Source organism: Cynoglossus semilaevis, chromosome 1 (assembly GCF_000523025.1).
Source record: "Cynoglossus semilaevis isolate Cse_v1.0 chromosome 1, Cse_v1.0, whole genome shotgun sequence".
Taxonomy (NCBI): domain Eukaryota; kingdom Metazoa; phylum Chordata; class Actinopteri; order Pleuronectiformes; family Cynoglossidae; genus Cynoglossus; species Cynoglossus semilaevis.
Window position 1 is genome coordinate 11,280,048 of NC_024307.1, and position 11,728 is coordinate 11,291,775.

Sequence of the window (11,728 nt, forward strand, 5' to 3'; positions counted from 1 at the left end):
TCACTGCCAACATGGCTGTACGGGCGCACACACACACACACACACAGTATATACATACAACACGCCACCGGGTCGTGACAAGCCTGGACAAACACCCATTTAGTCGACTATACGGAGATTTTCCGTCCCGTTTTGTCCGGAAAACAAGGATTAGTGAGCGAACCGCGCAGCCGCAGCCCCCGCCCCCGCCCGCTGCCACAGCGCCGTGCAGGCAGCGGCTGCGCCGCGGTGAACGCCACTGAATACCAACATCCGACCTCCATGAAGGATCAGCATCTCTCCATACCTGCTGGTGAAGAAGAAGGCTCCGCTTCAGGCTCGTCCTCTCTGCGTTCACACGGGTGAAAGCGTCCTAAAGCATTTTCCGCGGTTCATGTAGAGCTCATGTCTCGTCCGATTTCTAACACCACCAACAGCAGACTCTCCCTCTCTCTTTTCTCCTCTCTATTCTTCCCCCCCCTCCCCTGGCAGATAGGACGTGGGAGGTGCTATGCCCTCTCTCCCTTTTCCGTCCACACTTGCTTCTCTCACTTCCAAACACGTCCTAGTGGTTGGACGGCAGTGGGAAAGCAGTTTAAACCAGACCCTCACCCTAAAACTCCTGGTCATGGACGGAGACCAGGAAGGACGGAGCAACTGTGTCCACGGACTGGAGGGAAAACACCAAACAGCACCGGACTGCACAAGAACAAGGACAAACTTGTACAAACCGATACATACCGATCCAAAGCCTTATCGGATGATTCACATAAACGAGATATTAAAGATTATAGATAAATAAAAATATCGTTCATTCACAATATAAAAAACAAGCGATGATACCGGAAATGTTTATGACTAGAATCCTCTATAGCTGATGAAAAGAACATGTTTGCGGAGGCAAGATGTCAGCTAGGTAAACAACAACAACAACAACAACAAACAGCCTGGAGAAGCTTGCGCCTGCAGCAATTCTCTTGTTCCCCCCCCCCCCCCCCCCCATCAGTGTTTTTAACTGTACTAGAGGACAACACGCGCTGCATGGATGAAAACAACAAAAATGTGTGAATGTAGTTCATGCGGAAGTTATAAGACACCGGGACAGTGTTTAGAGAATTCCCACTTATTTATGACAACAACCAATCAAATTTTACATTCTCTATATTTACAACATACACATGACGACTGTTTATCGATGTTTATTTTTTAGGTGTGCGGTAAAGTTAGAGGATTTAGAATCAGCACCACGGACAGCGACGTTACCGTGTTTCAGCACCATGGAAAGAGCCAGGTGTGCAAATGAAGTATATGTGAAGAAAAGTCATTAGTGCCACATAGTTTTACTACTATATTATTACTGGCAGAAAGAAGAAAACAGGCCACACAAACTGACACGGGCGGTGAATGAGAAACAGCCCAGAAACATAATGTACCGAAAGGACTTGACTGGACAACTCCAGTCAAGAGAAGATTCGATATTTTACTAAAATTAGAATTATCACCGAAAAAGAATCGAACAAACAGATACGTGGCTGTACTACAGAGACTAGAGTCGAGGCAAACCCAGCCTTTTCTTCTTGCAATGGCATCGTACATAACGATTAAGTATGACTCACCTGCTCTCATTCCAGACTTCCTTGAATTTGTTTCCCTCTGGCGGAAAGACCGGGGAATAGCAGCCAGTGAAAGCTGTGGTTTGAAGAAAAAGGGCACAAAAAGGGTGACGTTAACGAAGGTTTTCAAAGGTTTAACGACAACAATGACGACAACAACAACAACAACAACAACAACAACAATGATAATAATAGGGTTGAGCGGTTTGCACTAAATGCTGGCTTTGGCTTGGAAACTGCCAACATTTCACATTGACATGTTTAAAAAAAATAAAAACAGATTTAAGAACACAATTTTTAAATAAACAATTAACAATTCATATATATATATTTTTTTTTTTAACCAGCGCTGCTGTATATTTTTGCAACGTTCAAGAACAAAACAGTTAAATAAAAGACAAAAGGGAGGCGTTTCTCACAGTTTTCTTTGAGGAGATTCTTCAAATGTATCCAGGTTTGGTGGTTGACTGGTCGGGTTCTGTTGTAGCATCTTGATGGCTATGTTACACACACATATAGGCATACATATATTCACACACACACACATATATATATACATCAATACACACAAATATATATTGAGGTAAAAGATGAAATAATAAACTGCCAGCCTACTGTACCTAAGGATCGATCAAGTCCCTCATTTTCTAGGAGTAACTGCGTCATCCACGTCCTGTAAAACAGCTTTCATAAAGGTTTGTTATGCCACCATCTCAGTACAGTTATGAGTTAATCAGTTTGATTCCTGTACAATCAATAAGTGATCAGTCAGCAGAGCACACAGCTCCACAGCAGCCATTTCCAGCTGGTCTCCTCTGCCTCCCTGTGGCTGTGTGCGACCATCAGGCCTCTCCCTGCACCGTTTCCCTCGCATTACAGCCAGTGCACGGACACAAAGAGGCTTTTATTCACAGCTCCTCAAGCGTGAACACAGGTCCAAACATACGTTATAATGTGGGTGGTTAGGCTTCCTGAAAGCAGGCAAATGAACTTGATCTTTTAACCTGTTACAGTCAAGTGGAGGACGTTCAACGTCCAGGTCAAATGAAATACAGAAGAGGAGCTTTTAGTTTTCTTCCTTTTTTTCCTCCATGTCTACATTGTTGGCGTCACTTCTTATATTTACTGTAAATACTTGAATGTTTAATAGTACAAATACTTGACCTGTAAAATGAACCACAACCAACTGTGCAGAGGCTTTAATTCCAGATGATCTATTGCCTCCACCTCTGCTTCTTAGACACTGACAGAAATCATGACTGTGTAAAAATTCTTTCATGAGACGGAATTAGCAACAAACGACAAAAGGACAAAAAGAGAAACAGCTTTTTTTCATCAGAATTCCAGTTTTAATTAGCCATCAAGTCTGAGATGATAAATTAGAACAAGTAAAAAGGGAAAAAAACAGAAGTCAAACAGTTAGAGTGAGAGAAGCGACAATTCAAACTGAGTCTTAATGCTCAGTTTGACATTAAGGCTTGTAAGAACAATCGTCAAAACTCCCAGTTTTGCTTCAGACAGTTAGACAATGGTGGTTTTAGAAAACATTTCAAAGTCTTATTTTGTCAAAGAAGAAGAGATCTCACAAAATGTCACCGTTTCCCTGATTGTCTGAGCAGTACCGATGGCAGTGAAGCAGCACCGACGAGGACACTTCAGTTCATGTCATGACAGCGCGGCTGATCTTCATCGTTGGTCATGGAGGACAAACAAAACAACACAACACAAACAAGTACCCTTCCAACTACCCTGACATGTAATACATGAATACACACACATAAGAGACACACACACACAGAGCCTTCCACTGTGTCTCATTGATCCTTGTCATGAAGGACTCGATTAACAGCTGATGAAACAAACAGAGAACAAAAATAGTATAAAGAGTATAAAAAGTCTAATGTATAAAAAAGGTACAAAAAAGATTTTACTAATCCAGTTTAATGTGTGGATTATGCACTAATACTATGCTATACTGTAGTATTTGCCTGCAGCTATGTGATCAGTGTGTGATCGTGGCTACACTTGAACGTATACTGTGAATTCCTCACCCTCCTTCGTAACAGCGTCAGTTATGTTCTTGGCCTTGGCGCTCAGATCGCTGACCACGTTGTCCATTGCAGCCTGATGTTTCAGGAAAAACGGTCGGATCACGCGCTTGTACAGGATGTCGGAGCCGTTCCACGTCACCGGAGCCATGCACCACATCAGGAACAAGCACTGAGTGAACGGGAGTGACAGAACTGCAGTTAATATTCACTAGTGCTGGTCAAATAACACCACCAATATCATAAAAAAGATCAAAAATGGATCATAAACATAACTATATATATATACACATATATATACACTGTAGTGCCAAAAGTATTCGCTCACTGATCTGAATAAGTGGAATCAGACGTTCCAATCACTTCCATGACCACAGCATGGCCACCAAGCATGAAGACTGTTTCTACAAACATTTGTGAAACAATAAGTTGCTCTCAGGAGCTCAGTGAATTCCAGCGTGGAACTGTGATAGGATGCCACCTGTGCACACTCCTAAACCTTGGTCAGCCGTCCCAGAAGAGTTGAAGCTGTTATAGCTGCAAAGGAGGGAGCGACGTCACATTGAACCCTCTGGATTAGGAATGAGTCACTGAAGTTCATATGCGAGTCAAGGCAGGTGAGCGAATACTTTTGGCCATATAGTGTATACACACACACACACGTACACATTTATACATAGATATTTATCATAAAGATACATGTTGTCTATAATTAAATATAAATTTTGTTAAATTTCCCTTTTTTTTACAACACCAAAATTTAAATCTACATCTATTACAGTCATTGATGAACTGTTTCAACTGTTGTTTGGTATCATGACTCAACTATAGTTGATGTTAATTATTGACATTAAATAATTATAGAATTATATCATGTGGCTGAAAAAAAAAACAGAAATCGTCCATGTCAATAAAAATAGAAGTTAGTCTATGAACGTTTTCCTTTTTTATTCATTATTAAATCCATGACTTACTTTAAACTAATGTAGTTAGTTAGTGTGAGGAGGCCGGCAAAACATGTGACCGACCCGAGCAAGTGCTTTTTCTACTTCACACAGAGGCGTTACAAAGCACAGGCAGTCGAGAGGAAAAGTCCAGATAAAAATATCACCGACAGTAAAAGAACCTGGGAGGTCAAAGGTCACCCTACCTTTCCAGCATAGTAAAAGGGGAACCAGAAGAGGAAGATGTCAGAGAAGGACTCCACAATGCTGAAGAGCCCATATACCACCCAGTATGTCAGCCACTGTGTGTCGTCCTCTTTGATGTTGCTCTCGATGGCTTTAATGCTGAGAGGATGTGAGAAAAAGAGGAGCGATGAGAACACAAACAGGAGGGAACGACGGGGAGTTACAGCATGTGACGAAGAGCACGGCCTCATAGAGTGTGGATAAACAAAGTGACAATCATTTCATGACCAATCTATTTAAAGGCCACAATGATTTTAATTGGGTGCATGAGTGGACAGTGTAATTGATTGACAGCTGGGACGGTCCAATAGAAACATCAGTGTGTGTGAAACCATAATCAAAAAACATGAAGAAAATATTTGGGAATAAAACCAAACTTTGTTTACAGCCTGACAAAGTCATACAGTTCATACGAAGGAGTCACAGTATTTAGGGGAATTATCAATTTGACCATTCTGTACAATCTAACAAAAAGAGAGAAGGTAAATATAACAAACCAAAGGTCTAAAAAATATATAAAAATAATATATTAACTGTTATTTTTATATCTATCTTTTCATGTAACAAAGCTCAAATGAACTGATTTAAAGACGACACTGTTTTTTTCCCACACCAATTTTGGTAAAGTGTCCACAGAAATGCACTCGTTTATAATACGTACGAGAAATAAGCTGGATAAATGAAGCCAATCAGGTTGCAGAGCAGAGAGGCTCCGTATCCAAACAGGAGATACAAGCCGACCACACTCAGAGCACCTGCAGAGGGAGAAGAAGAGGAGAGGACTGTTAACGGCTAGCAAACCAGTCAGGCGTTGAGGCTGAAGTCATGGAGCTGTTGTTGTGGACTGTGGAAGCAGGATGTCAGGCCTGAACAGTACCAGGATGAGGAGGAGCACCAGGTACAAGTCAAACACTGGGATTTAAATCCCTGACTGAAAGAGCAGACGTGGAAAACAGAGCTGAGCTCAGAGGCTCATGTTTGACTGACGAACCGTAGGTTTGACACGTTTGACATCTCATTATGTCACATATTACAGCCATTCTGTTCGTCTGTTGCAGTCCTTCTACAGAAACACACTCCGACCCACAGTGAACCCAGCACAGGGTTCATCTTTATTTACACTGTTGAACATTGAATTAAAACATTGTTTCACACGGAACAGAACTATTTTCCAAGTATTCGAATTTAACTGGAGTTTCTGTTTTGCAGACATGTAGATGAGACACAACGTGCAGTTAAACAACTGACCTTTCATATTCATAGGGTGTGCATTTATGACACCTGTAATGTTTGGTTTTTGTGCATGTACTCTACTGCGCACCAACTCGTTGCCTATGTTTTGGGGACGCAATTCTCATTGGATCACGACAGCAAATGGAGACCACATTAAACAAAAACAGATGTTTCCCCCAAAATAAAAGTGCAGGTCCTGGACCACAGACAGGCTGCTGGACCACAGACAGGCTGCTGGACCACAGACAGGCTGCTGGACCTCATTTTCTAGCAAAGGGAACGCAGACGCAACAGTGACAGCTACCACAGACAGGGCTAAAAACACTACTATACTCCTAACCCCCCCTAAAGGTTAACAAATGTGGAGAACGTGCTTCTGGTTCTCCATTTTTGCTTTAAATACTGAAAATAAAAAAAATTTCAGAAATTGTTATTCTTGTAATTGTATACACCTGCCTAGAACTTTTGCACAGTGTAGTTAGTGTGACCTCTAGGGTTTAAATCAACTTATATTTATATTTATACTTAATAAATATTAGAAACTTTTAAATATTCAACTGGTAATTTGTAATCAGAAAAAAACCCCAGAACAGAGTTAACGTGATTGTTTTCGACTTCAAAGTGTGAAACGTAAAGGTTTGGTTATCAAAAGCAAAAATAGAAAAATATTCACACTGGAAACAATGACTTTAGGAAACCTGGTTCATTTTATTGGATCTTTTAAAACAATTTGTTGATAATTCTGTCACTTAATTTAGTTTAAATTTCTTCAACTCAACTAATCAACTAACAACTTCAGTATCAAATGCACACAAACCTTTAACCCCACAGATTTTATGCATATTTCCAATTATTCAAATGATTTTTGCTTATCTCTTATCTGCAGGAAAAATGAGTCACGACACGTATGATCTTGTTCTTCAGTTCACATGAACACTGCAGCCTGTATTAAACACTGTTCCAGGTCTTTACATCTCATTTGCTTGTCGCAGCTCATACTCAAATGTCCCTGTCATTTATGACCAGTGTGTCCAGCTCTCTGTGGACTTCTTCTGTTCAAGTCACAGCCTTGGCAGACAAAGGTCAGAACTGGTGCTTCTGATGAGGGCATAATAAAGGAGCTGAACACAGAATTTTGTGAGTAAGCAGCAACAACAACCACCTGACCTGCCCACAGAAAATGAGTCATGAATGCAGTCACGTGACATAGTGCAGATTTCACAGCCAACTTGGCCTTCTTCTAGAAAAGTTTTAGTAAAAGAGGATATGGTCAAACATTACAAGTGTTTTCTCTTCACATGTTGTATTCAAGTCAAATCTCTATGTGAATTCTCTCTTTTCACACCAAGAAAAGTTAGGAACTACTGGTCTATTCAATTGACAAAACTAATCTCAGCAAATGCAAACATTTTATTAGATCATTTAAGATTAAAAATTGAAGTTTCTGGTCTTTTAAAGATAGTTTAACCCTTTAAAGCCCAACACAATAAAATCCCAGAAAATCCAAAATGTTTCAGTTAGTTAAATCAGACACCTTTGGAAGGAGAACACCCGTCTTAGAACTTTTTGTTCCAATCAGGAAAAGATTCAACTTTATCCTGACATAATTTCTCATCTTAAATCTTTAGTTCTCCTTAAATCATTGTCACGAACGCCTTAGTTTCAGAGGCTCAGTGCAGTTGTGATCTGTCCTCTGTAGTCAACAGATCATTCTTCACACTCCAAGATGACTCCAGACTCAGCAGCTGAACTTGAGACGCTCCTCAGCTGAGCGGATGACTGGCGTTGTTTCGTAACCGTGTTAACGTAACCGGTCTGGATCAAGGCAAAGTACAAACATGCTGATATGGTGAGCCGGCCATTATCATCGTACACGTTTGTCACACAGCTGCATCCTGGTCAAAGTACCAGCTGAGTGGCTTTTGTCTTACTAACCACAGGTAGGGACAGACGCTAATACAGTACGTCTGCTCCGTCAAGTGCCGGGTGCAGACAAGTGAAGTGCTTATTTACATACAGCACATTAGAGTATTTGCTTTTGGAGCTGGTTTGGTCGGTGTTGCTTCATCACAAAGAAAAACAATTTAGGAGGATGTGAGGTGACATTAACAGACCACAGAATCTGTGAACTGTACAATGACACGGAGCCTCCAACATAACAGCACCCAGGCTCATTGGTGAAGTCAACAGACGTCGATTTAATAACTAGTCTGTTGGGTTAAATATTTGTAGCCTGGAGTCAGACAGGTTAGACGTTACGTGGTATCAATGACTTAATGTTAACATTGACCTTCTTCAACATACTAATCGTTTGATTGAAACAAGATATTGAAGCCCACACTAGATCATGTTAAATACTATCAACCTGTGGTCAGTTGAGAAGTTAAATGTTAAAGTAGGAAAATATCTGAATCTGCCCCCGTCTCTGATGGCTTTACACTGCGTTTTGTGCTTGAGCATCAATTAAAAAAAGTTGGTAACAAGGTTGATATAAATTAGCCTAGTGCTGCATAGTAAACACAGTATAGCCGTAGCACAGCGGTCCATAGTATAGAATAATATTTTATAGTACGGTATATGAAAGTATACCATAGAATAACAGCACATTTCTACTCAGTGAGCAGGAGACTTCCTGTCTAAATGCAACCGCGTTTGCCATCGCTGGCAGCCAACCAGAAACCAATCATGGTGGAGACGGTGGGTTTGAATCTAGGTCACCCTGACTAGATCAACCAGGCCTGAGGTGTATGAACATTATCCACTAGAGTTACAGGAAGTTAAAAAAGAAACTGTAGCTGTGTTTAAAGAGTATTTCCTCATTTAGCTTCATCCAAATATAATCATATTCAAAACCAAAATCAATGTGTTGAAAACAAAACTTTTGTTGTGTTAAATGTGTGACTTTTTGTTTCCCCTATTTTTATATTAATTCTGGACCGTTTATGAATAAATATAAACACAAATAGGACTAAACTGGCAAACACCATGATGTTCATTCAGTTGTTAAAGCACTTTCACAGTGCTGGATTAATAAGGTTCATCTAGAGCAGGGCTGTCAAACTCATTTTCACCGGGGGCCACATCAGCAAAACAGTTCCCCTTGAACGGCCGGTTGTAAATGGAAGACTGTGTAGATCAGGGATCCCCAACCCCCAGTCCGGACCAGTACAATAGGTCATTCAGAATAGAGTCGAACAGGTGTTTTATTTTGAAAATGTAATGATTCTTCAATGCTCAGCACCTTGCTACTTGTCTTTAGTAACAGGTGGTACTTGCTGACCAGTCCTTGGAACAAAAAGGTTGAGGACCCCTGGTATAGATGTAACTACTCCATTGATTATTATTTGATTGCTTAAGATGTATTTTAATTACTTAGGTTAAGAAACTCTGCTGCATGGACTTTACCAAATGCTTTTATCCAGTGGGACAACCAGAACAACTTGGCGGGCAGCATTTGGCCCCCGGGCCTTGAGTTTGACACGTGTGGTCTAGAGGAAACGCTCTGGTAAAAATGCATCAATTCGTGATGTTAAAGATCAGACTTGGACTTCATCCCCTGACAGCCATCTGAGAACAGTCTACTGCACTGGTCAGTGTGGATACCTCTGGGCTGCACTGGATATTTTAGGACGTGACAAAAATACCCCCTTGGGAGCTGGGTGGCGCTGCTCCTAGTGTATTAGACTAGGGAGTTCATTCAACAGCAATACTGTATTATCACATAGGCGTGTGCAAACAGATTAAATAACCATGTATCTCCAGTACATGGTTAAAATGGAACCGGAGACAGCTGATGCAGCTCAGTTTGACATGTGACGTTACTTTTGTTTTGTTTTTTTAAATAATCCGTTGTCCTCTGTGAAGGTTTTAGCTAACTTACTCCTTGGTGCCTTCCATAGCTCTGGGGGCTCGTCATAAACACAGGAGGAGGAGGCGACGTTAAGAATCGAACATTGCAAATGTTCTGTCGCGTTAAGAATCGAACATTGCAAATGTTCACACATTCAGTGTGCATAAAGTACATTTAAAAACTTTTGGAGGAATTTTCGCTAAGTTCTAACGGTCGTGTTACATACCCAGCGCGATATATTCCCTCTTCACTCCCGTTTTCTGTTCCAGTGTTGCCAGCTGGTCTGTGAAAAAGTTCTTCTCGTGAAGCAGAGTCACGAAACGCTCCTTAAAGTGGCTCATTTTCGGGCCTGTGGTTCATACAGACAGTGTAAGAATGTTGGTAAAGTGCCGAACGCGAACACCGGTGATTGAATGGAATAGTTTCAAACGAATATTTTGGTTTGAACTAACCTTAGAGTGACGCTCGGTGGCTACTTCACTGCCACTGCTGCCGCTGCTGGGGCCGGTGATGACTGGCTAGTGTGGCTAAGCTCTGAGTGGAGTTGTGACGTCCTGGACGAGCCGAGTCTATCGACCGTGAAAGCTAGGAACCGAGTCAGAGTTGGCCGTCGTTCTTTATTTTGCTACGTTTCATACCGATTCACCTTAGCTCCTCCTTTGAGTGAGCACCTGCAGAGGAGGGCGGCGAAGTACACGTTTATTTGTTTTGTTTTTTTATCGATATTTTATTAAGAAGCAGCACATTTACTAAATTGTTCACACTACCCTAGTTTGAATGGCTAACACACAGCGGACACTACATTACAGTAAAGAGAGGCCAGAGAGTGAAAATTGCCAAACGCAATGTCGTTTGGTGGAGGTGAAAGAAGAACCCGTTTTTTTCCCATTAACCCACAGGTTATTGAAGTTATTCATCACACACAATGTACACAAAAGCAACTCTCCGAGCAATGATATACGGCGCCATCTTGTGGAATGTTAAAGGTCAACACGTCAAAAGTAATCAATATTTCAGTCAACATATTTTAATTCGGAATCCTCACAGTGATTATTCCGAAATATGACTCTCATCCAACTGGCTTCTTTAAAATGATTAAATTTAAAAATGAGCCCGTCTTCCCAACGTCTCCTGGAAATAACTGGATCCACAGGGTTCGGCTCTTTTCTAACGGACATATATACAGTACATACCACCCGACTGAGTGACAACAGGGGGAGGAGGTGGTCCACGTACTGACCAATCAGAGAGTCCTCTCGTGCAACGTTTCAGGATCAGGTGAAAAACAAAACGGTCGTCTGTTCAAGATTTAAAAAAGAGAGCAATAAGTGGCATTCATCAAAAAAACGAACGCCAAATGTAAAAACGTAAAAGGTGTTTAATGGTGACATTCAAAAAACGTAGCATCGGTTAAAAAATTTACTTTAACTACCTACCTACCTAAAAAATACCTAAAAGATAGTTGCAGTTGTTATAACGGTAAACTGCCAGCAGAGTGGTATCTTCTATAAGAGGTCTAATGAAAGGTGGGGGGAGTTTTCAAATGAAGAAACTCAGTGATGGAAATAAAAACTTTTCATCTCCAGCAGTGGTGGTTTTTAACTCCCACTCCTACTGCTGTATCCAAATGATGTTTTGCATGACATCTGTGCTTCACTGCTCCTAGAGTTTAAGTACAGACAGGACAGTCAGAGTCTGACACTGACTTCATGCACCAGGAAGATGTTGCCTCTAACTTTACTCGTCCTGCTTGGTTTCCTCAGTCAGGGTGAGAGATCACAGCTGTTTGAATTTTGGGGGTTGTTAAAGTTTCTC

At 41.2% G+C, this 11,728-nt stretch overlaps 2 protein-coding genes across 3 annotated transcripts in view; both read right to left on the reverse strand.

The window, feature by feature from the left end:
* diras1b (DIRAS family, GTP-binding RAS-like 1b) overlaps positions 1–2,765 on the reverse strand; it is a 19,923-nt gene extending 17,158 nt beyond the window's left edge. The window contains exons 1-3 of one of the 2 annotated variants that reach the window (XM_025062572.1): positions 2,213–2,765; positions 2,012–2,090; positions 1,596–1,668 (exon numbers count right to left, since the gene is read on the reverse strand). The gene's annotated coding sequence lies outside the window, so the exon portion shown is untranslated. Of the gene's footprint in view, positions 1–286; positions 460–1,595; positions 1,669–2,011; positions 2,091–2,212 lie in introns of those variants that run through there. The other variant, XM_008310634.3, reaches the window with a different exon arrangement.
* A 153-nt stretch (positions 2,766–2,918) lies between these two features.
* Positions 2,919–11,086, reverse strand: LOC103379158 (receptor expression-enhancing protein 5). Its single transcript, XM_008310625.3, has 7 exons — positions 10,959–11,086; positions 10,366–10,584; positions 10,140–10,262; positions 5,492–5,585; positions 4,791–4,929; positions 3,644–3,812; positions 2,919–3,441 (listed from the first exon to the last, which is right to left on the reverse strand). Exons 3-7 carry the CDS (start codon positions 10,252–10,254, stop codon positions 3,407–3,409), a joined length of 552 nt encoding a protein of 183 aa, XP_008308847.1. The 5' UTR covers positions 10,255–10,262; positions 10,366–10,584; positions 10,959–11,086; the 3' UTR covers positions 2,919–3,406.
* Between the last annotated feature and the right edge of the window lie 642 nt (positions 11,087–11,728).

Coding starts and splice junctions, on each gene's coding strand:
- LOC103379158 (XM_008310625.3), bottom strand. CDS start 10,254: ATGAGCCACTTTAAGGAGCGTTTCGTGACTCTGCTTCACGAGAAGAAC. Junction 4,930..5,491: donor ATTTATCCAGCTTATTTCTC/GTACGTATTATA, acceptor ACATCCTCTCAG/CATTAAAGCCATCGAGAGCA. Junction 3,813..4,790: donor CCTTTTACTATGCTGGAAAG/GTAGGGTGACCT, acceptor CCGTTCACTCAG/TGCTTGTTCCTGATGTGGTG.